The sequence below is a fragment of the Nothoprocta perdicaria genome, unplaced genomic scaffold (genome assembly GCF_003342845.1).
Source record: "Nothoprocta perdicaria isolate Ctin4 unplaced genomic scaffold, notPer1 scaffold_15, whole genome shotgun sequence".
Classification (NCBI taxonomy): domain Eukaryota; kingdom Metazoa; phylum Chordata; class Aves; order Tinamiformes; family Tinamidae; genus Nothoprocta; species Nothoprocta perdicaria.
Window position 1 is genome coordinate 5737730 of NW_020454649.1, and position 25403 is coordinate 5763132.

A 25403-nucleotide genomic window follows, 5' to 3' on the forward strand; every position below is an offset into this window, starting at 1 on the left:
GTAAAACATCTTTTGCAAAAATTAGAAAAAATGCCTGTGAACTTTTCATGAAAAAAATTTAACCACCACCATTTTGTTAAGTGTCTTTAATTAGGCACATACAGACAGAAACAGAATGCTGAATCTTTTCATCTTTATTCAAAGATAATGATGCTCTGAATTTTAGCTGATTCTGATTCAGCCGATAGCTGATTCTCTTTACCACTTGTTACATTTATCTTATATAGGCACTACTCAATTCCAATTGCTAAAACTAAACATAATCATGTCAACAAAAACAAATATTAAATATTATAAAAGGAGTTTAAGCTCACAAACTAACCTACCTGCTGCTCAATGAACTACATAGCCTTACATATTTTGTATATAGCAGTACACCACTATTATGTTTCTAAGGGATTCATGTGTGCCTATGTTTGAGAACAAAAATTCTGAAACTGGCCACGTTAAGAATTCCTGTTATGAAATAAAACCTGACATCTTGTTTGAATTCTAAAGATTTTCTTGGTGGTATTTTGTGGTATTTTGTTCTGAATTTTCAAGAATATTCAGAATGAAAGATCTATGATCAAATAAATAGAATATATGAGCAGAATTTGCCCTTTCTACTGCACCTAATCCGCACCTAGTATCTAAGGATTTTGATACAGAAGATATTGTGAAAAGTTGTACTTTGAAAAAATAAAAAACACTGAGAAAAAACTTTTTTTTTTAAAGTTACTATTAACCTGGGAACATTTTTAAAGAAAACAAACAGAACAGAACTATATCCCATTTACATTTTCTAGAGGTAATGCATTCAGTGATATAGTCAACAGCAAAGGCAGGTACGCAGAGTTTTCCCTCTTACATAAACCCAAGCAGGACTAGGGCTTACAAGTTGTCTCAGGAGGCCATCCAGTTCATCCTGCTGTCCCCACATAGGATAAACAATATTTATGTTATTCCTGACGTTTGTCTAGCATATTCTCAAAGTTTTGTCAACAGAGGCTCTACAGTTTTACATGAAGTACATTCAGATGCCTCACGATCCTCACATTTTTCAACATTTTTTCTTGACACTGGAACCTTTCTGTGCTGCAATTCTAGCCATTATTTAATATCATTACGCATTATTCCCTTCCTCTATTTAGCAGCCTCTTATGTAATTGAAGGCTGTTACCATATGTCCTTTCAGTCTTCTATTTTTCAGTCTAAACAACTCTCAAATTTTCTGTGTGGGTCACGTTCCTCAGACTGCTGCTCATTCTTGTAGCTTTCTTCTGGACTCCTTCCATTAGGCCCAAAAATGGAGACATTTTGCCAGTGCCCAAAAATGGCTACAAACAGTCCAGTGAAGGTCATCCCGAGAACTACAGAAGGATTTCTCCATGGGGTTCACTCACTGTATTCCTGCCTTTTTTTTTTTTTTTGATAGCTTGACCTTGTCTGCTCTATTATGTGTGATAATTCCCAAATTAATTTCTGAAGAGCTGTTGCTTTCTCAGTTGATCAGTCCTATGCAACTGCAGCACTGAGAAGGACAAAATTCAGAGATCAGATCTCTATTTTTTCCAAGACTGATATGAATTCTAGTCTCGGCCTTCAAGAACTTCGCAAGCTCTGTCAGCTTTGTGACTCCTGTAAGATACTTGTTTGTGCCATCAGCCAGACTGATGAGTATGAATACTATGAACAGATTTTTTCTAATCATTAAACTGAATTATAATTAAATTTCTATTAAAATTAAATGGATTGGTCTACAATGTCTGCACCTGCTCTTTAGAGATACGATTTTTTTTTTTTTGGAAAGACAAATGCTACGTTTGGTGTCCTTATAGTTTTCCAGTAGTTTACATATGCTGTGTAAGTGTCAAAGGAGAAATCTTAACAGTTCAAAGATTGTTTCAGCCAGTGCAACTGTCCTGTGGTATTCATCACACCTAGATGAGGAAAAGAAATCTAACACATTATTCTGAGATCAAATCTTTTTTTTTTTTTTTTTGATTACTTATGCTAATCACATGCTAGGCATTCTTAGTTAAGGCTAATGCAGACATCTTTTAAAAATGCAAAGGGAAACATTTTAGTTTACTATTTAGTTAATAAAGTTTACTATTATCACTGAAAATACTGTATTAACAGGAAATTGGGGAAAACAAATTATAGTCAAGTCAATTATGTGTTTAGGTCATCAAACATATCCTTCTGTAGAAAGGCCCACCTTACTTTTTGAGTCAATTACAGGGGCGAATTCCATCTTGGATGACCAATATATACCGTATAAACTGGGTACCAGTGCAACCTACCTACAGGCGGGCCAGCTGGCACCACACACTTCTTATCCACCCGAGTAGCAGGAGGGGCTCCCTGATTCCTAGCAAGGCCTTCCTGAATCAGCTCGTGAACCCGGCCCTCATTTATCCGGGGGAACGGGAGGATGTGGACGCGCAAGTGGGAGCCCTCCGTAGGCCGTGGCACTTTCTGGAATGCTATGTGAGGGTTTGGATTTTCCTACAATGGAAAAGTACAACATGACGCACAAACATGTTACTTCACATTACCATTTCATTCAACATAGGAAAAAAAAAGAAAAAAGAAAAAGAAGAAAACCCAAGCAACTAAGCAACTGAATACATTACAAAAGAATTTGTTTCACTTAACACCTCATGTTAAAACACAGACACACTAAGAATCCTATGGAAGTTCTCCTCCATTTTGCAGGCAGAGAATAGCTAGTTTGTCAGGCAAGAAAAGGTTCCCATTTTACTGATGCTTTGCATGTCTGCTACACCTTAAAGCCAAAGAATCAAAATATCTAACACAGCTCACTAATACCATGTTCTACGTTCCCATCATCCTTTACATGTAATTGAGAAAAAAAATTATATATATCCTATTTTTTTTTCTGTTTTGAAAATGCCCCCTATAAATAGCTCTGTTTACACACACACACAAAATATACATATATATATATATACACACACACACACACACGTGATGAAAGAGGAATCGTGGGTCAAACTACCAAACAATAAGCAAATTAAAAAGAAGCTAAGAAATCTGAATTTGATTCTTCAAAAAGGGCAGAATAATTGTTGCAAGAAAACGTGAATTTCTAATGTGAAGATAAATTTCTGCATGCAGTCGTATCTCATTTTTATGCTTTTTTCTTTTTATTTAGAAGAATATGTAATACACAGCCCTGAAGAGGGCTTCTATGTTTGACTTCATGTTTTCTTAGAGGATTATCTTCAGAATATCAAAACTCCTATTTGCACATTGCATTAACTTCCTCAAAAAGTACTAAATTGTCTATATTTAATGTTCCAAAGGAACACACTGGAAGTCATTTCAGATACTGCTAGATCACTATCAATAAAGTGAATTTTCAGTGATATTTCAACTTTCAAGTGTAGCAGGTATAAATGAACTTACATTTTTGAAGAGCTGTTCCGCAAGTTCTCTAACATGCTTTATCATTTTTGGTGGATTACCTTCCTCAGCTTTAATTCTTTCGACTTCAAAAGCCACCAACTTCAAAAAAAAAAAAAATAAATAAATAAATTATAGGTTATAAGCTGAAGCAGAACTATCCAATAGAAAATATAACTTCCTTAAAATTACTCTCATATACTACCTATGAAAAAAAAAAAAAAAAAAAAAAAAGTTTATAGTTCAATCAAAAATAATTTCTTTCCAGTTTAAACTATGAAATGTCAGTCTTAAAATGAAATTGAGCAAGAGAATTGGAGAATGTAAAATCAGCTGTCCTCATTTTCTGGAAAATTAAAGATTTCTACTTTCCTATAAAACTTCTGCTATATGATTAATCTCACTATCCACATTTCATAGTCTAGGAAGTCCTACATACCTCTCAACTTTATAATACTAGAAGCTACATTTCTCAGTCGTGCTTAATTAAAGTTAATACCAAACTCTATTTATATTTTACATTCAAGAGTTATTCAAAAGTGCAGCAAAATATGGCACTACTTTTTTGTGGAGAAACTGTTCATTCTAGTCTGTATTTTTGACTATGTCTTTAGTATTGCTCAATTACTACTTCAATGCTTATAAGAATATAGTTTAATTTTTCAAAATAATTCTGCATAGCACGTTTATCCCATTATGAAGCTCCAAATACGACTACAGTAATGATGTAAATAAATGCTTAAGTTTAGATATAGGAGCAAGCCAAGTGATTTTACGGAAGTGAGTTAGAAATGCATGCTCAGGAGAGAATAAGAATTAAAAATATTAAGATCGATTTCATGATATAGTAAAGATCCAGAAGAACTTATCTAGTTCTATATTACTAATAGTTAATAATAAATAATAAATAATAAATAATAAATAATAAATAATAAATAATAATAACAATAGTTAATAATAATTACTAATTACTCCAGTTCTATACTACTAATCCAGAAGAATTTATTTGGGAATAGAGTAAGAGTTTTCACCTCATCAAAAAGATCGCAGGCTCTGAAGGGAGGACCCCTCTCCGACACAAAGCCAGCGAACGCCATTCCATTGAGCACTTTGGTGAGGAAATCGTTCTCAACTAAGCCTCGCTGGCCCAAGAAGGCTGCCTGCAGCAGACACAGAAAAGAATGTTTGTATTGAATCATTACCAAAACATTAAGCAACCACCTATGGACTAGCAGCTAAACATTTTTCACCAGCTGAAAGTACCATATCTAACCAAATTACTTCTAATTAAAGTGATGTAAAGGGAAGTTTCATACATACATTTTAGAAATCTCACAAATAGCAGAAAAACTCATACTTCCAAGTATTCTAAATGCATCTATTTTTTTTTCAAAAGTTCTTAACTATTCCTCAAACTTTTGTTTTAAACCTTGTCATGTTAGCTCTATTTCACATTTCATCACCATCTCTACATTCACACTAAACTATAATGAAATACTGCTATATCAAAATGATGCACTTTTCAAAATTTTGTATGTCAACAGCAAAAGTAAAAATCTGAGATTCTTAAACTTTTTAAAAATCTGTTTTAACTTTAAAACCTGTCAAGGTGAATGCTCCTGGCAACAACAGAACACAAAGTAACATTAATGAAACATAAACAGCTGTTTATCTTTTACCTTGTGGAAATGAATGACTGGTTCTGCATGAATTCTGATCAGCTGCAAACAGGAACGGTATCCTTGGAAAAGCTGTGCAAATAGCCTAAGGAAGATTGCCCGTACTTCTTTATCCTGTAGGCGGTAGTTTAACACGTGGTCAAAGACTTCTTTATTTCTAAACATTGCTTCTCCACTCTTTATAAAGCTACCATATAAATGTTTACAGATTCATCAAACAAAGCAGCAGTGTAGCAAATGGAGGTCTGTGTACATATAGAAGGTTAGCTCAATGGGGCTATGGTTTTGATGGTCTCTCTCTTGATGGCAAGGTCATATTTCGTCCACATACACCCATGTATTCCTATTGTACAGCAATCTCAGAGCAATGCGAGGATAACTGCTTAGGCATACATGATGAACCACAAAAAGAACTGATGGGGTAAAAATCCAGGCTAGCTATAGGGGAAAATAAACTTGTATTTATTCTCTGCAGTAACTCAGGTTTTGCAGATAGCTGTACCAGTCATCAAGCAGTGTTCCAGCAGGGAGCTTGATGAGTAGAGAGGAGCAGCTGCCTCATCTAGCATCACTACTGAGCGCACTGTGTGTGGAAGGAACCAGGCTTGAAAACATTACAGACAGCACCTTATTCTTAATAAACTACAGAAGCTACAGCAGCTGAGGAGATTGCTCTGAGTTTGCTCAGCTACTTGTCTATGACTTTTCCAACTCAGCTGCTCATGTTGTCACTTGCCAATCAACTTCAGCCAACGTAAGCCAGAGTTAGTTTTAAAAGTTTAAAACAGTAGATCTGTTTTAAAATCCTGTTTTACCTAAGTAAGCAACTGCTTACAAAAACACTGACTGGCTAGTGGAAAAGACAGTGAACAGTTGGGGGCAGGCTTGGGGCAGTAACATCTTCAGCTTTTCCAGATACAACTAGAAAAGTCTGTGATCAAAATCCTGCACTGCTATTTTACCTTATCTCAAGTATTCAATTAGACTGCATCTATTGCTAAAGCTTGGGGTCTTAACAGTTCTTTTAAGACTTCACAATTTATAATGTCCCAAACAATCTTTTAAAACAATCTTTAACTTGAAAATATACAAACAGCAAAGAATGTTAGACTAGCTAATCAAATTAGTAAATCAAAGTAAGTTAAAGATTGCAAAGATTTTTTTAAATGAAATAAACACATATCCAAAATATTCTATAAAAGCTGTCCTATTTTAATATGTTCATCTAAAACTTCAGTTTGCTACTTCAAGACAGTCAGACACAACACAAAAGTCTTACCAGCATTTTTGAGTGTGATAAAGCTGTTCGTGGGGGAGGGAATGCATAATCTGCTGTTTCCAAATCAGGATGCAAAACCTAGAGAATTAAAAAAAATGTTATGTCTCATTTTGTTGAGGGAAGGACAAATTATTATATCTTTCTCAAATTAATATTAATTGAAGGCAAGTACTTCAAACAATAAATAAAGACTGTAGGAAAATAAAGACGGGATTAATTTCTCATGCAGTTTCTAAGTGTAAGCTAGTTATAAACTCTGCTTGCAGTCAATGAAGCTAGTAATAGACTTGGGGATTTTACAGCTGATTCATAAGAAACAAATGAATAAACAAGGAATATGTCTTTTTAGGAAGAGATTTATTCGGAAGCCTCCGAATCAAGCATTTTTTAATGTAGGACAAAGACAGCATAGTACTTTTTTTCCTTCATGGAAGACTAATGTACTTTTGGAGGGGATTCCCTAACGTATGATCAAGTAATCTCGATTGTTTATATTGGGACACTTTACAGAAAAACACTTAAGATTAACTGATCATTTGTTTGCTAAGCTTCAAAGTAAATGAAGATTTTAAATGGATACATGAAATTGTGCATTTAACAGAAAAGAAACAAAAATTAATAGTAATAATATTGTCAAACGTGGTAGTTGAATTACTATTTCAAGTGCATTATTAGTTAAGGCAACATCACTAACATCCTCTTGAATAGTGATAAAACGGGTTTTAGACATGGACTAAGCTGTCGTTGATGCTAATTCTCACTTTAACCTCTTTAAAAATAGTAACGTTAGCATGAACTCTACTTTCAAATCTCACATTCCCAATGTGTTCAAAAGCAGTTTAATACTGAAATTCTTGTTTTGGTTCTGTAGAAAGACGGTGGGAGTGTAAAAATTGTTTTTGTATCAAGACATACTAGAGAAAGCGCCATTTGCGTCTGATGGAGCAGTGGCTCTGGGAGCTGAGAGAGATGAATACATTCAGGAATTTTAATTGTGCCTCCATCCAGGTCTGCTATGATCACATCTAACTGTAACAGAAAGAAAATCATTACATGCAGTAAATCCTGTGAACACAGTTTAATAACCCAACGGTGTAAATTCCATGATCTGCACCTGAGATAATATTAACAAATTAAAACAGAATTAATTTTAGGCTATAAAAGGCATCTGGTAAAGGTAATACTCTAAATATACACTAATTCACAGTAATTCACATAACTGAATTTAACGTGAAAAGCAGCATAAACTAGAGATGTAAAATAACAGTTACTTTTGAAAGTCTGAGCTATTTCTAATATTTCAGTTGAACATTAAATGTTCTCAAATGCATCCTCAAACTCATGAATAAATATGAGTAAGTGTATGTCAAAGCTGGAAACGGATTCAGTCTTTTCCATCCTGTACTAAAAATCAGCAAACTATCTCCCTCACCTGCTTTATAGTCTCAGTAATTTGGGGGAATTTACAAATTGATCATGCTTTTCGTTTTTTTCTCCTCCCATTTGGCTTCTACACTAGTATTTTATACGCGTATGAATTACCCAGATGAACAACTCTGAAGCAAAGAAAATCCCTACAACTAAATGTCACAAATGGCATGATGACTATGAATACTCTGATAAGCATACTTACAAGCTCATGAATGTCATTACAAAAGATGGAATGTACACCAATTATGAATGGTGTTGGTGAACTGAGAACTTCCAATAGCTGTGCAGGAAGAATTGGAATATAGGGATAACTGTAAAAAGAATAAATAAAGTAAAATAAAAGCATCTGCCCAACTCTTTACTTAGAATAGTTTTATTTTACCTTTCTATCACGTACTAAATTTACTATAAATAGTCAAATTTTATAATGACAAGATGTAAAAGTATTAATTATCAACTTCGCTATTAAGTTCCAAGTTGTTAAAGGACTATCTTTCATGTAAAATCCAGAAATCATTATAAGATCTACAATTTATTGCAAACATTTTTCAGACTAAAAGACAATTCAAAGAATATTCAAGCCAATTTTCTATTTATATTATAAATCACTACTATATCATCACCAGGATCCGGTCAGACTGCTACAACACATCCTTTTGTAAAATACAAAAATGAAATTTTGTTTGAATCCTGAAATGACAACTAAACATTAAGCATAATATCCAATATACTGTAGACAGATATTTTTCAAATTTTATTTTAAACAAATAAAGATGCCCTATTAAGCATAAGCATCTTGAAAACAGATGTTAGAATTGCAATTCTTATGGTTAACACAACAAATAGAGTGACATTAAGTTTTCCATTTCAAAAAGCTGGATTCAGATCTGGCTTTTTTGAGCAAATCGCTGTGTTGCTTTAAATACATTACCTGGTAGACATTTCTCAATATTTCAAACCTGTCATACCAGCTAACGTAGACTTCATCTTAGAATCACAGAATCCCTCAGGTTGTAGAAGACCCCAGGAGCAAATCTAGTGCAACTTTTTGCTCTAAGCAGTGTCAAGACTTCAGTCTTAAGATCTGACTGATGCAGATCCACAATCTCTCTGTTCTAGTGCCTAGTTATTATCATAGGAAAAATGTTTTCCTTATATCCAGTTAGAAACGATCCTATGACAGTTTATGATCACTGTCTCTCATTCTCCTGTCATGCACCTCACTAAAGAGCATAGTTCCGTATTCCTGACAACCTCTTAGTTGTTGCCAAGCTGCTATGAATTTCCCCCAAATCTTTCAGCTTCTGGGCTTCTATTCACAGTTCATCACTACAAAGTCTTGCCATTCAAACCCGTATTGTAAAACCTTAACTGTTTCTATTGCTTTGGGAGGTCTCCTTTCATAGACTCCACTGCCATGATGCAACCAGATTTTTATCAATTAAGCACAGAGAATACGATTTGAGAATCTTATCAAAGCCTTTGGTTCAAATGAACAAAATTTGCACAACTCTTTATTTTCATGAACAATGAAAAAAATTATAAAATAAGTCAATGAAGTCCCAAGATTCAAAAACTCAACTCACCTGTATTTGAGGGGAAACATTAAAGACTCCAGAGCCCGACAAGCATCACTGAGCCTCTGAAAACTTGCGGAGTGAAAGAGAACTTTATTTTCTGTAAGCACTGCACAGAATAAGCTGAGGACATTTTGGATTCCTTAAAAAATGAAAAAGTAAAACAAAACAACTGAACAGTTTGCCCAAAAAGCTGTAATTGAGAAAGCATATGATAAATAAACAAACTTCAAGGTTTTTTTCTTAGTTTTTCTTTTACTAGTGTAGCTTCCTTACTATTTTTAAAGTTGATAAAATACTATTTGAATGTTTTTCTACTTTTCAGATATATTGCATTATATCTCCCTTGCAATATCACTTTCAAGAATTTCAACACAATCTCCAGCAGTTGGGGCTTACTTCAAACAGTACTGTATGCATCTTATGTGTATCTGCAGCTTTAGTCATTAATCCAGGCTTAACTTCTAAAACCTTTATATAATATCTTCATGGACAAATCATACTGTGGGCCTTCCAAAAATGTCAAAGACTTCCTAATAAACACATTTACACTTGAGTCACATTACAGAAGTCACAAGGTTAAAAAAAGGCAGTATGAACATACAGGTCAGTAGAAAAGTATGCTAAAGACGAGCTGACTGACTAAACAAACTCCACCAGGTTTAAGACAAGATGTTTTTTTTTTTGTGGGGGGGGGGGAGGGGGGGGGAGGGATGGGTGGAGGGAGTGGGTGCACGCGCGCCACAACAATATAATTCGCCTGTGAGACAGAGCCATGTGCTTTCAGGGAAGGCCAAAAATATATTTCCTTTAAAACAAGATCCTATCCTGAGAAAGAGACATGTTTGAGATATGCTGAAATTTATGAAATTTCCTGAAATATGCTGGAATGCATGAAATTTCCCTGAGGACACAGCCTGCATTATCAGTATGACAGCATGTAATACCTTTGCAAAGCTACGTGTTATCTTAAAACAATCTTCCCAATAATAAGTATGAGTACTGAGAGCCACTATGTTTATATCATAATTAAGTCTTTGTTTCTCATACTAATTACTTCATGTTTCCACAATTATTTTTCCTACATTGCTGCATGAAAATCTGGAGTGAAACTTGAATAAAAAGAGGATTAGAAGAATTCTTGAGAAAAGCAATTAATTCTGAAGATGAACAAGTTGAACAACAACTTGCAGTCTCAAATTCTGTTCTCTAAGAATCCCAACAACAGACTCAAGAAACCAAAGGCATTGTCTCAAAGATGTTAGGCTTTGCCCTAAGGCCAAACAAGTTACTCTTGAGTATTTGCTACAGTTTCTGATGGTATAATTAATGCTGTGCTAGTATGAAACAAACTCCTTTATCATAAGGATACTAGTGAAAAAAAAAAAAAAAAAAATTTCCTTATGTGAAGAGAACTCATTAGTGAATGATTTGAAAATAATTTCAAATACTGTCTTCTTTGACAGATGTATGTAGGCATGTATAAAGTCCTGCTGTCTTTCTGAACATCTCTAACTTTTTTTAAATCAAAAGTTGATCAGCCTGTTGAATGTTGAACTGTCCTTTTTCCTTTCATTAAAGATTTTTTCTTACTCTTTAACACACTGTTTTAACGTTGTTAAAACTGTATTAAGCTTTTCGCCACTCCTCATCAAATTTCTTATTAAAAAATGTTAGAAATGTTAAAACATCTAACATCTTCTATAATCAGATACAATTACTCTCAGAAATCCTATTTATACTCACACAGATAGCAGTTATGGATATAAAATTTTTTTTTGTTTGAAAAGCCCTGAAGAGAAAGACGTTTCCTATAGAGAGAGGTTTCCTACTGCATTGTAAGATTGCAATCTAGCCTGAGATAACACGAGATAACATTAATATATCTTCTAGATGTTATTGACTGTAAAACTATATATTTTACAAAATATAAAAATACTCTTCTAGTGAAAGCATACAATTGAAATCAAGCTGGGAAAGATATCCCACTTACTCCAGTTATATGAAATTGTCTTGCTGTGGATTATGATGATAAAACTAATTAAATCATTAAATTATTTGACTTAGCTATCAAGGTGTTGTTTCAAGTCCTGGATGTTATTTATTGAAAACAAGTACTTGAGAATAACAGCCTGAGTGCAGTTTCCTCATGCCATGAGACACAATGTTTATTTGTAACCTTGAACTGTTTGCTGGTCTTCAGGCTCCACAGTACATCCGATGCTGATTTGTCAAGGCATAAAGAGACAACATGAAAAACAACAAACAAGTTGATTTTTACTCGTTTACAGTGTACAGGACGACATACATCCTGTTAAATATTATACATATGCTGGAAAATTTTGAATGGAGGCTTCCTGACCTTCACTGTTTTCAAGTATTTAAAGAATCTGTAATTTGTACTAAATTATCTGACATCCTACACCAACAAATGTATCATTCTGCCTGCTTCCTGTTGTTCTAGATTTTAAGTATTTAAGTCTGATTAAAAAAAAAACACAAAAACACAAAGTGTTCTTGTCAAATCATTAACTGTCTTTTATATTGCATGCAAGCAAAATATTATCACTAACTTCTTCAGACTTTTAAAGAGTTTTAAACAGTAGACTTGGAAACTCAACTATTTCAATACCCTACTATGCCAATATGTCATTCTTGAATTATCGAGCACAAGAAAAAGCTTAATAGACAAAATAATCCATAACTTAGCCAGGCTAATCCAGGAAATGACTCAATAATGAATGAAAAGCCTTTCTGAAAGGACACTGGAGATTGCACAGCACAAGTTCTGTGCCAGGCAGTGTTAAACTCTAAAGGTAACTGGGAAACAAAGCAGAGAAAAACAAAAACCTCTTTTCATTTTATTTTTAGATGCAACCGCATGACATTGCTAATGAACAAATTACATGCTTAAGTAAAAAACTAGAGGCAATGACTGTACTCAACATTCATACTGGTAATCTTTGCCATGGTATCTACAGTCAGCTACACACACTTCTAACACACCAATAAACACCTATGGTCGTTGGGTTCAGGATGAGTCAATATACAGAAAATTCTGCGCTCTCGTAGAGCAGCACGCTGCAGACTCCATGACAAAAGCATAACCAAGCTTGCTCAGGAATGGGGAACCATCTAGCTGTGCCAGCACCAAGTTTTGTGAGGGGTAATTTACCTGGTTTCTGGATGGGTAATTCAAAGATTATGAGGCAGCCAAGTCCGCCAAGAGATTAACTTGTTCAGTCTTTGTCAGACTATGTAGGAAGAGAAGCACTCTCTGAAGCACAGAGCCTTCAACTAAGACGAAGCAGTTAAGTATTTCCCGAACCAAGCATTCAGAAGCAAACAATGGGTGCAAACGGCAGCATTCCAATCAAAAAATGGTCTTAGACAAACATTTTGCTTTGGGACCTGAGAGTAATTCAGTATCTGAACCATAGTGCTGCATGTTACTTATTAAACACAGGGCAAAACAAAGCCCTTTCTGCAAACAAATCTTCTGAGGAGAAGAATGGGTGAAGAGGGAGGGGACAGGAGGCGCATGCAGAGCGATGCTGGCATGGATGCGAGACAGGGAGAGCCTGCCAACTATCATCCAACAGGATATCCACAAGATTGTGAAAACCAAGATAAACGAAGAAGATTCAGCTAAAGGCTAAATCATCTGTTGCTTCCTCAAACTCTGAGAATATTAACTGTGTTCTGCCAGCACTGACTCAAGCTATGGTTGTCATCCAAAAGTAAGTATTACACAGGCATGAGGAAATATGGATCAAACATCCTTATAGTAGTATGTGATCTACTTGAGAAGATGCATGGGATGTCTGTCTTCTGCATGTTCATAGCACTTTGTTTTTTATCAATTTCATTAATCCTGCTGCATAACCACTTGAAGGACGAACCAAAGCGCTTCAGAGTTCTTGTACCTTCAAGCACAACTCTCCAATACGCTTAATGAACAGAAAGAACGTAATTTTTTGTTTCAAAAGCTATGGTACAGCTAAGCACAGTAATAAAATACTTAGATATTAAGATCTTCATCCCTGAAAGGCAAAGCCAAGACCATTTCACATGCAAAAGCTATACATACCCAAGTGATATACACTGAAATTAGGATTGATAAACTCAAGCTTTACATGGGCATATTGAGCGAGTTTTTTGGATACCGCAGAATACACAATGGAAGGCAGAATAGACAAATAATGGTTTCATATACACAGATTATTTAAATGGCAGTGAGGCAAATGTCAAATTTACATGAATCATTTTGAATTAAACAAACATGACTTTAATTACCAACTGAGGGATTTGCAAGGATTGCATGTCTGCTTCACAGAGACAAGTTTGGTAAGTGCTACTAAAAATAAATTTAGTTAATATATTTGACAAGTTCTCTCTCCTACTTTTCTTTCTTGAACACAACAAATCCAGCATATGCTATAAAAATTGTTTACATCATATAGTTTGCCAAAACGGTTATTTTTTTCTGATGGTAAATCTAAAGTCAAAATTTAATGTGAAGGAGAAATTACTTGCACCTGCTCACTTATTTTTAATAAAAAAGAGGTACTGCAATTTGCAACCTCTAAATGAATTCACATATAAAAATGAACTGTTTGAAAGTAAATGAGAGCATCTTCTAGACACCAACTGTACTTTTAAACTTCTGAAAGGGTATTAAATATCTTTCCATATAAATCTGTTTATAAAATTTCAGTTTGTAAATCAGGAGAATGATTGCAACAATGACACACTAACTTTTCTAGCCAAAGAATCAAAACCAAGGCAGGAAAGCGAAGTAATAACCACAACTTTTTAGAGATTACTGAAAATTATTCTGTAATATTAGCAAATTAGTAAAGGACATTATCTAATGGGAAACTGGCACACCAAAGTAAGATTACTATATCTATCCAATCACTGTCAACTTCGGGAATTAAAAACTTATTAGGAATACAGTCTGAACAAACCTTTATGTGCTAATGACAGCCGTTCTCAGAATTAAGATATATAAACCAGACAGAATCAGAAATCTGATTCAGAGCTGCCCACGTAGAAATACCAGTGTATCTATGAAGCCTAATCTTTAAACTTAACCTTTATTTATTCATAGGCACAAAATGCAAACCAGGATTTCTGAAAATGCAGATATCTATCTATTAAATCTTGTATCCTTCACTTTGAATAATACAAAAGGCATACGAAAATACCTTGAAATTACCTTGATAATGGGTATTTTTTGGAAATAAGTAGCTGGATTTTCAGCTGCATGCAAAAAAACCTCTCCAATGATTTGAATGGAACTAGTTTAGCAAATTCCACATGAAGATATGGCTTATAATTTATATAAGAGTTTTAAAAGTATTTCACTCGGAGTTAAGAACAAAGCACGTAGGCAAAATCTAGAAGCTAGACTGCAAAACTACAAGTAGCTACAATATGAAAAAGAATATTGCAACATGTGGCACAGACTGACATGTATAATGAACTGTAAAATATTCTTTGTAGAAATACTGCCAAGATTAAGCGCTGATGAAGCAAATGGTTACACACAATTTGTTTGATTAATTTAAAGAAAGAAAAAGTCATTTAACATAATAAAGCAGAAGGAGAGCAACAGCATTATGATCCTTTGAAAGAAAAATATCTAAGAATGAAAAAAATATTGTCACTCTCGATCTGTACACAGGAAAAATGGTCAAAGATACACAAGAAACTGCAAATGTATCTGCTTCCTGTCTGAGAGTTACAAAGTCCTTCCCAAGGGACATAACTATGGAGGCTCTACAAAACTGGAATCAATAAAAAACAAAGACAACAAGAGTAGAGGTCGGTGATTAGAAGACTCCTTTGGACATCACTAGCTGATATTCACCAAGCATAAAAACATGTGATATTCAATTAAGAAAAAGGTAAACCTACAAGATACCACAACCATGAAAAAAAGAAGGTACATAAAAATTCTGTGTGTTTTCTGAAAGAGTAATTCAACCTCTCTGTATCACATCTGCAGATTTTATTAAGCTCTTCTTCTTTTATGAAATCCACTCAAGTTCTTCTGACCTACCAAAATCCTGGCACCCCAGCACACACTGCAATTGAATCATTAGCTGTTTAGCAATTAGTCTTAGGCACATCCATCTTGCGTGCTATAAATTGAGGCACATGTAGTTGAGGATTCTGACTACATATGGTGGGCATGAAGTTTCTTTTCTGTACATTCTGGCAGAGCAATATAAACTTGTGCACAAGCAATGCACAAACAATAAAAAATGGTGGTGGAAGTGAGATCTGTTGAAGGAAGGCAGCAATTTTCAAGTCTGTTGCAAAATTGTGTTAGGGGGAAAGGGAAGAAGACAGAAGAGGTTCCGTGTTTCGGAAGAGGGCATTAGATTGATCAGTGTTTGGAGGGCAACGAACATCAAGTTGACTAACTGTCCATGCTGCTAAACAATTTGCAAGATTTTGAGCTCCTAGCACAGCAGAGTTAAGTAAGAGAGTAAGTAAAAGGCAACAAAAAGAAAAACCATGGCTGCTCACCCTACTGTGTTCTTCCTTAAGGGAAATACAAGAAATTATAGGGCTTATATGCCCCTAATTGTGCAAAGAACCCATTACACATCAGTGTCTTTTTTACTTTTTTAAAGGGTATACCAGATTATAAGAAGCTTAGTTTCTGTTTCCATTTTAACCTAAGAAAACTGTAGTAGATGATGAAATGTTTCTGTAGTTAACTATTTTCCTGGTAAAAAATTTCATTATTGGTTAATATAGCACATCAAGAATTCAAAAAATACCTGTTAAAATAAACTAAAAGTTGTAAGTTAAAATAATTGACTACTATCTAATCATAATAGAAATAGAAAATACTAAAAACACATTAATTTCAATAACATTTGAGGCAATAAAAATATTCATACCATGCACACAAAAACGTAACTGTTGCTACTACTATCCATCTGGAATAAGTATAGATTAACGACTGTTATTTTAATCAGATAATATAATTTTGGTTTGCTTTCCATTTTCAGCTAAGAGCAAGGAATATGGCATCTAAAAAATCTAAGGTGGTGATTATGATGAATAAAGTAATAAGGAAATAAATAATATGCAAATGAGCAAATAAAAGAATTATCACTAACTAGGATTCTGTAGTATGCCAAAATACAACATTTTTAGAAGGTCATCATTCTGCAAAACAGCGAACACAGGAAAAGCTGGTCACAACCAGTTGATCTAACGCTTGTCACCAGAAGGGACAATCTTACTCCACTTGCCCACCAATTCCCTGATCTTGCACACTGCTGTTTCTTTCACTTGCAGTAAAGCTCTGATGACTTCAAGGTGAACTAGTACAGGGAAGAAGATGGAGCTGTTCTTGCGGCAGCAGCTAGATTGACTTAACCATAACCTCAAGACAGAAAGAAGACACCATCTTCCCTCTTCCCACCCAAATATTTTCTGTAAACTTTGTGAGTGACCAGAACAGCTCTGCCTGGATCAGGCAGCACCATTTCATTACAGTGGATATGGCAGGACCACGCGACTGGAAACAGAGAACAGCCATTTGCAGCCTGCCAGCCTGTCAGACAAATCAGTTGACTGAGAAATGATGCCCCAAAGACTGCCCACAAAGTGCCGTTATTTTGCAGTGCAGAAGAGTTGCTGCACAAAACTCACTATCACAATATCCCTTTATTTCCCATAGCTTCAAAAAGAATACTTTCTTTTTGTTCTGCTGTTGCAGCAGTAAGTGTCCACTAGCAGTAAATGTTGTGTTAAATCCCTTTGTAATCTACTAGTTCTTTGACAGACTACATAAATCTGCTTTGAAAGCATGACTGGCAATCTCTCCTGATGGATTTTAGAGCTAATCACACCTCACCGGCCACTTGCATTTAGCAACTACAGCACAGTGCAGCAACATCCATTCACACAACATGTGGTGCCAGGTTCCACAGGCCGGGCAGTATATGATTTATCAAGCTCAAAGACTGACTAGGAGTTTCCAAATTATGTATGTATTGCCAAAACTGTCATCCACAATTTAGCTGCATATGCTGTCAAAGTCTAGCAAAAGGTAAACATATTTCCTTCTCATAATATACAATATCTCATGAAAGAAGTGGATTGGGCAAGAACTTTGGAAACAAGCTGACAGAGGGCCAAAACCACCCTGGTTCACATCTCTGAAGTCTCCTGACAGACCTGAGACGTGGAAAGGGCACCACTAAAACAGGCTGAACTTGATGCGTGTTGCAATTGCAGGTATTACTGTACTGAAAACTCTGCATCTGGACACTCTGTACAACACTGCATGAATTAAGTATCTTATTGTTTCACTGCCCATAATTTATTTCTGAACAAAGCAAAATATTAAACTATAAACAATTCTCACTCTATGTTGAAAACACTGGGATTTCTTAGCCAACAAGCTGAAGCGAGCTAACATACTGACTGTGCAGTGACCCTTTCATAATATTTCCCAGCAACACAAAAATGCATATATATTTAATAAGGAATTCTTTTCCCCATTTATACTGTAATTTAACCCAGTCTTCTGTTGTCATAAGGTATACATGAGATGTTGAACACCTTATCTCCCCTGAACCAGAATTAAAATAATGGAAACTATTACATTACAGAAAACATCCCTCAAAGTATCAACAAATGCACTGAAAGCAAAAACTATGAGTATTTTAATATATCCTGGATTTAAAAATATGGACGTGGAAGGTTCTGTAAACAGTCAAGGAGTCTAGTCCCTTGCCATCCTGACAATCTCAATTGATCTCAGTCTCAAAGGTGATCTCAAATAGATTAAGCTTCATCTTAAATGTAGTGAGCCCATTTGTCATTACTATTTATAACAGACCTGTTCTCCTCTTAGAGTTAAGAAATAATCTGACTTCCAGCCTTAGTTGATTCACAGCCATTTCACATTCATTTCTTATTCATACTGAAGATTAGTTCTTCATTCTGTAGCTTAAAAAGGTCTTAGTAGGTCCTCCCATTTCCTCTTCTCTGTTTTTTTCCCCCCAAGCAAATATTTCAGCCTTCTCCTTGCATAAAATGCAATTCAACCAAAACAGCCTTGCAAATCACTTATCTTGAATAGCACTGCTAATATTGCTCTCTTTCTGTATATAAACTGGACTGCTAATTTGCACCCAAAGATCTTTGCGACGGAGTCTGTGGACTTTTCTTTGAGAAAGCAAAATCCCTGTTTCTTTTCCTTCTGTGGTAACTGATAAACGCTCGCTCCTATATTGGCTGCAGACCTCTGTACTCCCATCCAACGGCTAATGCGTGTCACGTGTACTCTCCTGAGAGGCCTTCTTGAACTCTGCAGCTGCCTGTTGGTGCTCTAAGTCAAGGCTGGCGCTGACTCATGACTGCTTCACAGCTCCAAAGCAAAATATCACAGATGAGCTGCACCCTATCACTTCTTTGTATTCTCTGCATGTCAACAGTTGCTAAACTGTAGGGTGTTTATCTTTGTGATACACAGTTATGCTCCCTTAGCTCTCACCATGATTTCTGAGGTCGTGCACTGGGCACCAAGAACACACTGGAAAGACTGTTAACAGATGAAGTCAGCCTCACTTCAGAATGCGGAAGGCCTGACTAGAGCTTCTGCTTTTAGATCAAGAAGGATCTTTTCCTATGGTCAGACTATACCATGCAGGTTGAGGGGCTTGGGTGGCATCTATTCTCTTACAGAATTTGCAAAGCTTGATCGTAAGTATGAAAGGAATCAAAATTTATTTTTGAAAAGCAGTATCAAAATTTCAGCTTTTCCCAACTTCTGGAAGTACCATCAGAAGAAGAATCAGCTGCCAAGGAGCAACAGGGGCAGACCGCTCCGTAGGCGCAGGCGAGGCGAGGAGGCAGCTGCGCCAGCCACATCAGCGCTGACCTTCAGCAGCAGCGGCGGTGGCCAAACCTCGCAGGGGGCTGCAAGGACGGTTGTTGTACTCAAGGCCCTGACACCAGCTTTCAAAGACAATGTTTATAAGAACCAAGGACAGAGCCTGCTGAACTACCAGACTAAGCAGAGATTTCCAGTTTACAAGAGTAAAATGTAAACTGCAGCCACTAAAAGAGAATCCTGACTAGAATTATGTTTAATAAGCTTTACTTCACCAATCAAAAAAGCCTGTTCGAAATCCCTCTGTATCGAGCTGTGGACCCGCATTTAAAATAATTTCAATGATTTCACTCTCCAACACTAATGGCTTGTTTATTCAGGCATGTAATGGATCGCCTTTGGCTTGCAGAATGACTCATCAAAGCAATAAAAATCATGATCATCAGAGTCCCACTACAGAAAAAAAAATGTTAGAAAGCAATTTGTTTCATAGTCAATAGTTTGTTTCAAGACATAGTTTTCAATTTTGAAATTGAATAGCTAGCCATAATAATATGTTATCAATGCAATCAGTATTGCAGGGCAGCATTTTAAACCGCTTTTACTGAACCACTTTTCCTGCTTATCAATTCTGCCACCTCCATGAATTCCTGCTCCACGTCCAGTGGCCCATCTAGACATGTACTGTCTGGGTTCAATATTTTGTGCACCTATGACAAATCTTTAGAAATGGAATTAACCACTTCTGACATGTGAAATTACTGATATCTAAAGACACTAAAGATATGGAAAAAGTCAGACAGATAACAAAAAAAAAGCATAATGAAGAAATTATGCCAAAGGCTGGACAACAGAAGGCCAAGCCTGCCAAACCACATGATTCGACCCTGCGCTGCCATTCATCTTCTATTGTCCCATCTATTTAGTCTCTCCATTCTACACACCTGAATTCACCTCGTCTTATATGTTCATTCAAAAGATTCAAAGTAGAATTTATGCACAGTTTTGTTTTGCCACTTTAAAATAACTTCCTTTGTAACACTTAAAAGCCAGTTTGACTTCTGCTGAAAACACCTTAGCTGAGAATGAAAGATATGACAAGGAAAAGCAGTGCAGGCAAACTGAATGGAAAAAAGGAAATGAGTAGATAGGAAAAGAGTACAGGTAAGAAATTGATCAAGAAGTAAGGAAAACTTCTGTCATCAATTAAGTGTTGAGAAAGTAGAGGAAAACACTAATTCTTAAGGAAAATAATTTTTCATAGTTGTTTCATCCTCCCTTTATTACCAAGGTTGCAGCACAGTTTAGCTGTGTGATTCATGCCATCACTCCCTGAAACATGCAAAAATTAAAAGCGCTGATTAAAGCAGAGTTTCTTGCTTTGCTCTATATGCTTCAGGTCCCTAATATAAACTCACATTTTAGCTTCTCTGGGGAAAGCTGCCTATCAGGGAAATGGAGGTATATGCCTCAGGCACAAGTGACTCAAAATGTCTGTGCTGCATAATCCCACCATCACCAGAAAGGAGAAAGCAAGTAGGGCTTAAATTTGGAGCAAAGAAATGGATGTGAGGTAGAAATACAGGAATCCACTGTTACTAACAAAGTGAGAGAGGTAAAAAGAGAAATACAGCAAAAATGTTCTTCAAGGCTGAAAAGGGCTAATATGTTCCAAAGATTTTATGAATATCTACCATTTGAATGATGGATAGAGAGAAACAGAGGAGAAATAGAAGAAATATAAAGAGTCCTGAAGTCCTTTAGCTAGCATGGATCATCACTTACAGTAACTCAATGATGAATGATTACTCTTTTCCCAGCTCAAGCTTGTCACTGAGATCATTTTTAGATGTAGTGACCCAGCTACAGGTCTAGCCTGTCACTTTATTTGGACATATTAATTCTTTTTTAAACAAAAAGAATGTGTCTATGATTTAAAATAATGAAACATCGATGTTTCCAATTACTAAGCTTGAAATCTTTGGGAATGCTTTTCCCAATTGCCGTTTTACGCCTAACTAAAAATAACGTTTATTTCCAGATATGTTGTGAACTTGGTAATAAAGGGAGGTCATCCTCTCACACAGTGTTATCCTGCCAAGCACAAAAAGCATGATGAGACCACTATTGCACAATATTTCTCAAAATAAATGTTGAAATTAGTTTTGTATCTATTCATAGTTGCAAAGAGCTATTTTTAAAAAGGTGATTTATTTATTTCTCAAATATTTTTCTATCTACTCTTTGTTCTTTTTCTATTATTTATTTAAATATTAACTGACATGTATCAGAAGAGAAAAAAATGAACATATTACTTGACAAGTGGACTAGTTAATATACTTGTGTTCTAAACAAAGACATTTGATAGGATTGTCGCTATAATTCAACGACCTACTACACATTTAATGAAATTTGAAATTTGTATTGCGGAAATTTCTATTGCGGTGCCTAAGACAGTTAGACAATTAATTACAATGTTGTTATTGCAATAAGCAAGTTAGCATTTAATGAGGATTGCATTAGATATTCTTGGGAAAATGAAAAAGAAGAGAAAACAGAAAATCTGTAATAATAGCCAGTAACAAAACAGTAAGGATTCAACATACATACCAATGTCAGTAGAAAACTAAAACAGAAACTGCAGTAGAAACTACTTTCAATTACTTTTATTATTACCCTCTCTGGCTTTGTTCTGAATTTGTAGAACACCCAAGAGAAGAAAAGAAAATTCAAATCTTTTCATGCAACATTGCTGTAAATAAGCAGAGGCCAGGCTCACCCCTGCTCACAGAACTTTTGCAGATACTAGATAACTCTGGAGATATGTTACCACAGCAGGATGTAGAAAAAGTTTATATGAATGTTTCATGAGGAGATAAAAACACTATTAGTCATTCTTTCATTCAAGAGAAATTAATTTTAGCATGTAGCTTTCTTGGCACACGACTTGAGCTGAATGAGAACAGAAAATATTCCATTTTTTAATTCTTTTTTTTCCCCCAAAAGGCAACCTAGACATACCGAGTTGCTGAAAGAGGAGAGCCACACTGGTGCCTGTAACAGGAAGGCTATCATGTAGAGGAGTCTGTATCAGCTGTCGGTCTCCAGCCCCCAAAGAAAACAGTTTCTGTAGAAAAAAAAATTAAAATAAATGAGTATAAATTTAATCTGTACAGAGTAAAGATACTGTTGTCATACAGATAAGTGATTCCTCTTCCATAAGCTTTTCTTTCACATAGAGAAAAATCAAAAATAGTAAGAATTACTGATTTTTGGCTATCTGAAATTTAACTTAAGGATAGTGACAATGTCCTCTTGGATGTCTAGCTTGCATTTCCTTCATTGCATTTCCAGTCAATTTTTTTAAAAATTACATATTATTTATTTGAAAGCATTTTTCATTGTTCATTAACAAATTCTGACAGAAAAAGCACAGCTTAAAAATAATAAAATGAGAATTAGCATTTTGTAACAGAAAGTTCTTCAATGTATTCTGTCTGTATTTTTTTTATGAGCAGAATTCCTTTTCTCCCCTCAAGACACCTGCATATTAAAAAGAACACTTCTATTACTCCTATGTTCCTGCTTGACATATTAAACTGGAACTACACTTTTGGTTATCTTTGTAGCACAAGAATGTACCTCCTTTGAGGGAGGCAGGAAATGGGACTGAGAGGAAGTGTACTTGTGTATCACACATCCCCAAAAGCTATAACTGGAAAATAACCCTGATATAAACTTTGAGTAAATCCATGTGACATTTAGGCAGTGGAGGAGTTGAAGCAATTGCCTCCAAGCATTAATTTCAAAGGAGTGTGTCTCTGAACAAGTATTAAGTGTAGTAGAGCTGTACTCTATAGAGCAGTGACAGAGTTGTAGCTGTACTGTTGAAAGCATGAAGATGGCCAGCTCCAGTAGCTGCACAGATAATGTCTGCATCCAAAACACATATGCAGCACAACCAAAGCAGTCCTTGAGCTATGGCAGAATCTGCTCAGACCTGCACAAAACTTTCTACTCCAGTGGTGCGGTAGCAGATGTGGATGTCAGCTAAAACTACTTTCACAGTTGAGTATTTCAGCAGTGGAGACATGATCAATCTGAAAAGCACCACAGATACTGAGAGGTAAATATGTGTTTCCATTCTAAGATACGCAATTCAGTTTCAGCCCAGGAAGCAGGAAGCTGACAAAACAAAAAAAAAAAGAAACAGCAAAACTGTTTTTCCAGTTAAAATGGAAGTTTGACACCAAGAAATTCAAGGTCCTTCCAAAGGAACACTTCATTTGGAAATGGAATGGCACCAGCCAGAGGCACAGGCATTTTCCTTATTCTTCTATCAACTGCAGAAAGCTGTGTGCACAGAGAAGAAATTAAAAAGGCAATGGAATAACAGCCAAAAGTTCAAGTGGAGGATGACCAAAACCTGTAATGTGAGGTGAAAATACCATTCTGGAAGAGCGTTTCTGACAGGGAGATATGATCTAGCTATTCTCTTCAAAACTTCCAAGGCTTGGGATGCAAAAACACAGAGGCATGTTTGCCTAGAGGGCCATTAGGTAGATCTTGACTGAGCTAAGAGAACTTCTGGCCACTTTTAACTGAAAGACAAATTCCAAAGCAGCCAATACCATGGGCAAAATAGCAAAGATTTAGGGATTTGAAGAATTTTAAGAAGGCTGATAATATATACGTTGGGTAGGAAGTATAAAATAGATTTCATGTACTTTTTTGGCAAGTTAGGACTTGCCCTTTTGTAGACTTAGTTTCCATGTATGTTACATGCTAAAAACTACAATTTACCCACAGCATCATGTGAAAGTCAAGAAATGAGACCCGCCTGGCTTGTTATGAACCTATAAATGCTTAGGAACAAATTACTTGAAGTAATCAAGTAAACCAACCTGATTTCTTATTCATTGAAAACATAGCTTAAAAAAGCCAAAATAAGCATATGCACAGGTAAACCATTTCCTACTTTTGTATGTGTGGGTTCCCTGATCAGCTCTGAGAAATGTGAATAAATAAGAGCACATTTATTATTTCAACATTTCTTTCTAATTTCATAAAAATATAAATTTAAAAGTAAACAAAACAAGTGAACAAAAAAATGGAGTTCTCACCTATGTAAAGGAAATATATTGCCAAAAGAACTATAACTACCAAAAAAAATCAAAGAAAAAAAGGCAAAAAAGAAAAAAATGCAGCAAGCAGAAATATTCCTGAACACGTATTATTTTTAAAAAGCGAACTTGTACAAACGGTTTGATTTGTTACTGTGCCTTGTAAAAAGCCAATTCAGTGACAAAATTAACCCTTTGACCTTATCCTGGAATGGAATTTTTGCTGTCTTTAGAAGACAGGCCACAGGGAAAGCACTCAGTCGAACTATGACTTTTTTTTTCAACAAAAATATTTAAAGAATTTTTTTTTTTTGCTTTCTTCACAAATTAAATTAACTGGAAAAATACTCTTTTTCCATTTACCTGAGACCCTCCAGAAGCAGGGACAAGGCATGAACAGAGATTTGCAATAAGTGCCTCCAATGACACGTTCAGGCTGTCCACATACACAGTATAGATCAGGCCAAGGCAAGCCTAAAAAAGTTGATAAAATATATTAAATTGCTACACAAGGAAAACAAATGTCAAATTACTTGAAGTTACATGTATATGAGTTTCATAAATACAGTAAAGCAGGTTCCCATAAGATATTTACTATAGAAGTAATCATTCATCTATAAAAGATTAACTTGGCTACTTATACTTCCATGTATTGTTCATTATTTCAACATAAACATATTTAAAATAAATATTAACATTTTATCATGTCAATTTCCTTTTTTCTTTTTTGATAGTTTCAATTTTGAGACATTATGAATCTAGCTGTATCATTTTGACAAATGATTTTATGTAAGATGATTTATGTTCCAAAAAGAATCACTTAGTTCTGCGACATCTTTTATTTTACAATTTAACAATTAGCAGTTTACTTTAACTGCTATATTTTTGCTAATTCAGCAAATATTTTAGGAATTATTTTACAAACAATCCCAACAGTAACTTTTCATATATTACATGCTTAAGCTGTGAAACTCCTGGGCAGAGGATGTTGTAAAATCTGAGAGTTCATAAACCTGACAAATTATACAA

The 25403-nt window shown here is 35.3% G+C and overlaps 1 protein-coding gene across 1 annotated transcript in view; it reads right to left on the minus strand.

Annotated features, from left to right (window-relative positions):
• SBF2 (SET binding factor 2) overlaps window positions 1-25403 on the minus strand; it is a 192054-nt gene that overhangs the window by 79891 nt on the left and 86760 nt on the right. Inside the window, exons 5-14 of the mRNA XM_026034657.1 lie at window positions 24738-24848; window positions 22273-22378; window positions 9390-9522; window positions 8006-8114; window positions 7288-7401; window positions 6373-6450; window positions 5094-5207; window positions 4446-4574; window positions 3418-3516; window positions 2289-2493 (exon numbers count right to left, since the gene is read on the minus strand). Of these exons, the coding sequence (XP_025890442.1) occupies window positions 2289-2493; window positions 3418-3516; window positions 4446-4574; window positions 5094-5207; window positions 6373-6450; window positions 7288-7401; window positions 8006-8114; window positions 9390-9522; window positions 22273-22378; window positions 24738-24848 (1198 nt within the window). The remainder of the gene's footprint in view (window positions 1-2288; window positions 2494-3417; window positions 3517-4445; window positions 4575-5093; window positions 5208-6372; window positions 6451-7287; window positions 7402-8005; window positions 8115-9389; window positions 9523-22272; window positions 22379-24737; window positions 24849-25403) is intronic.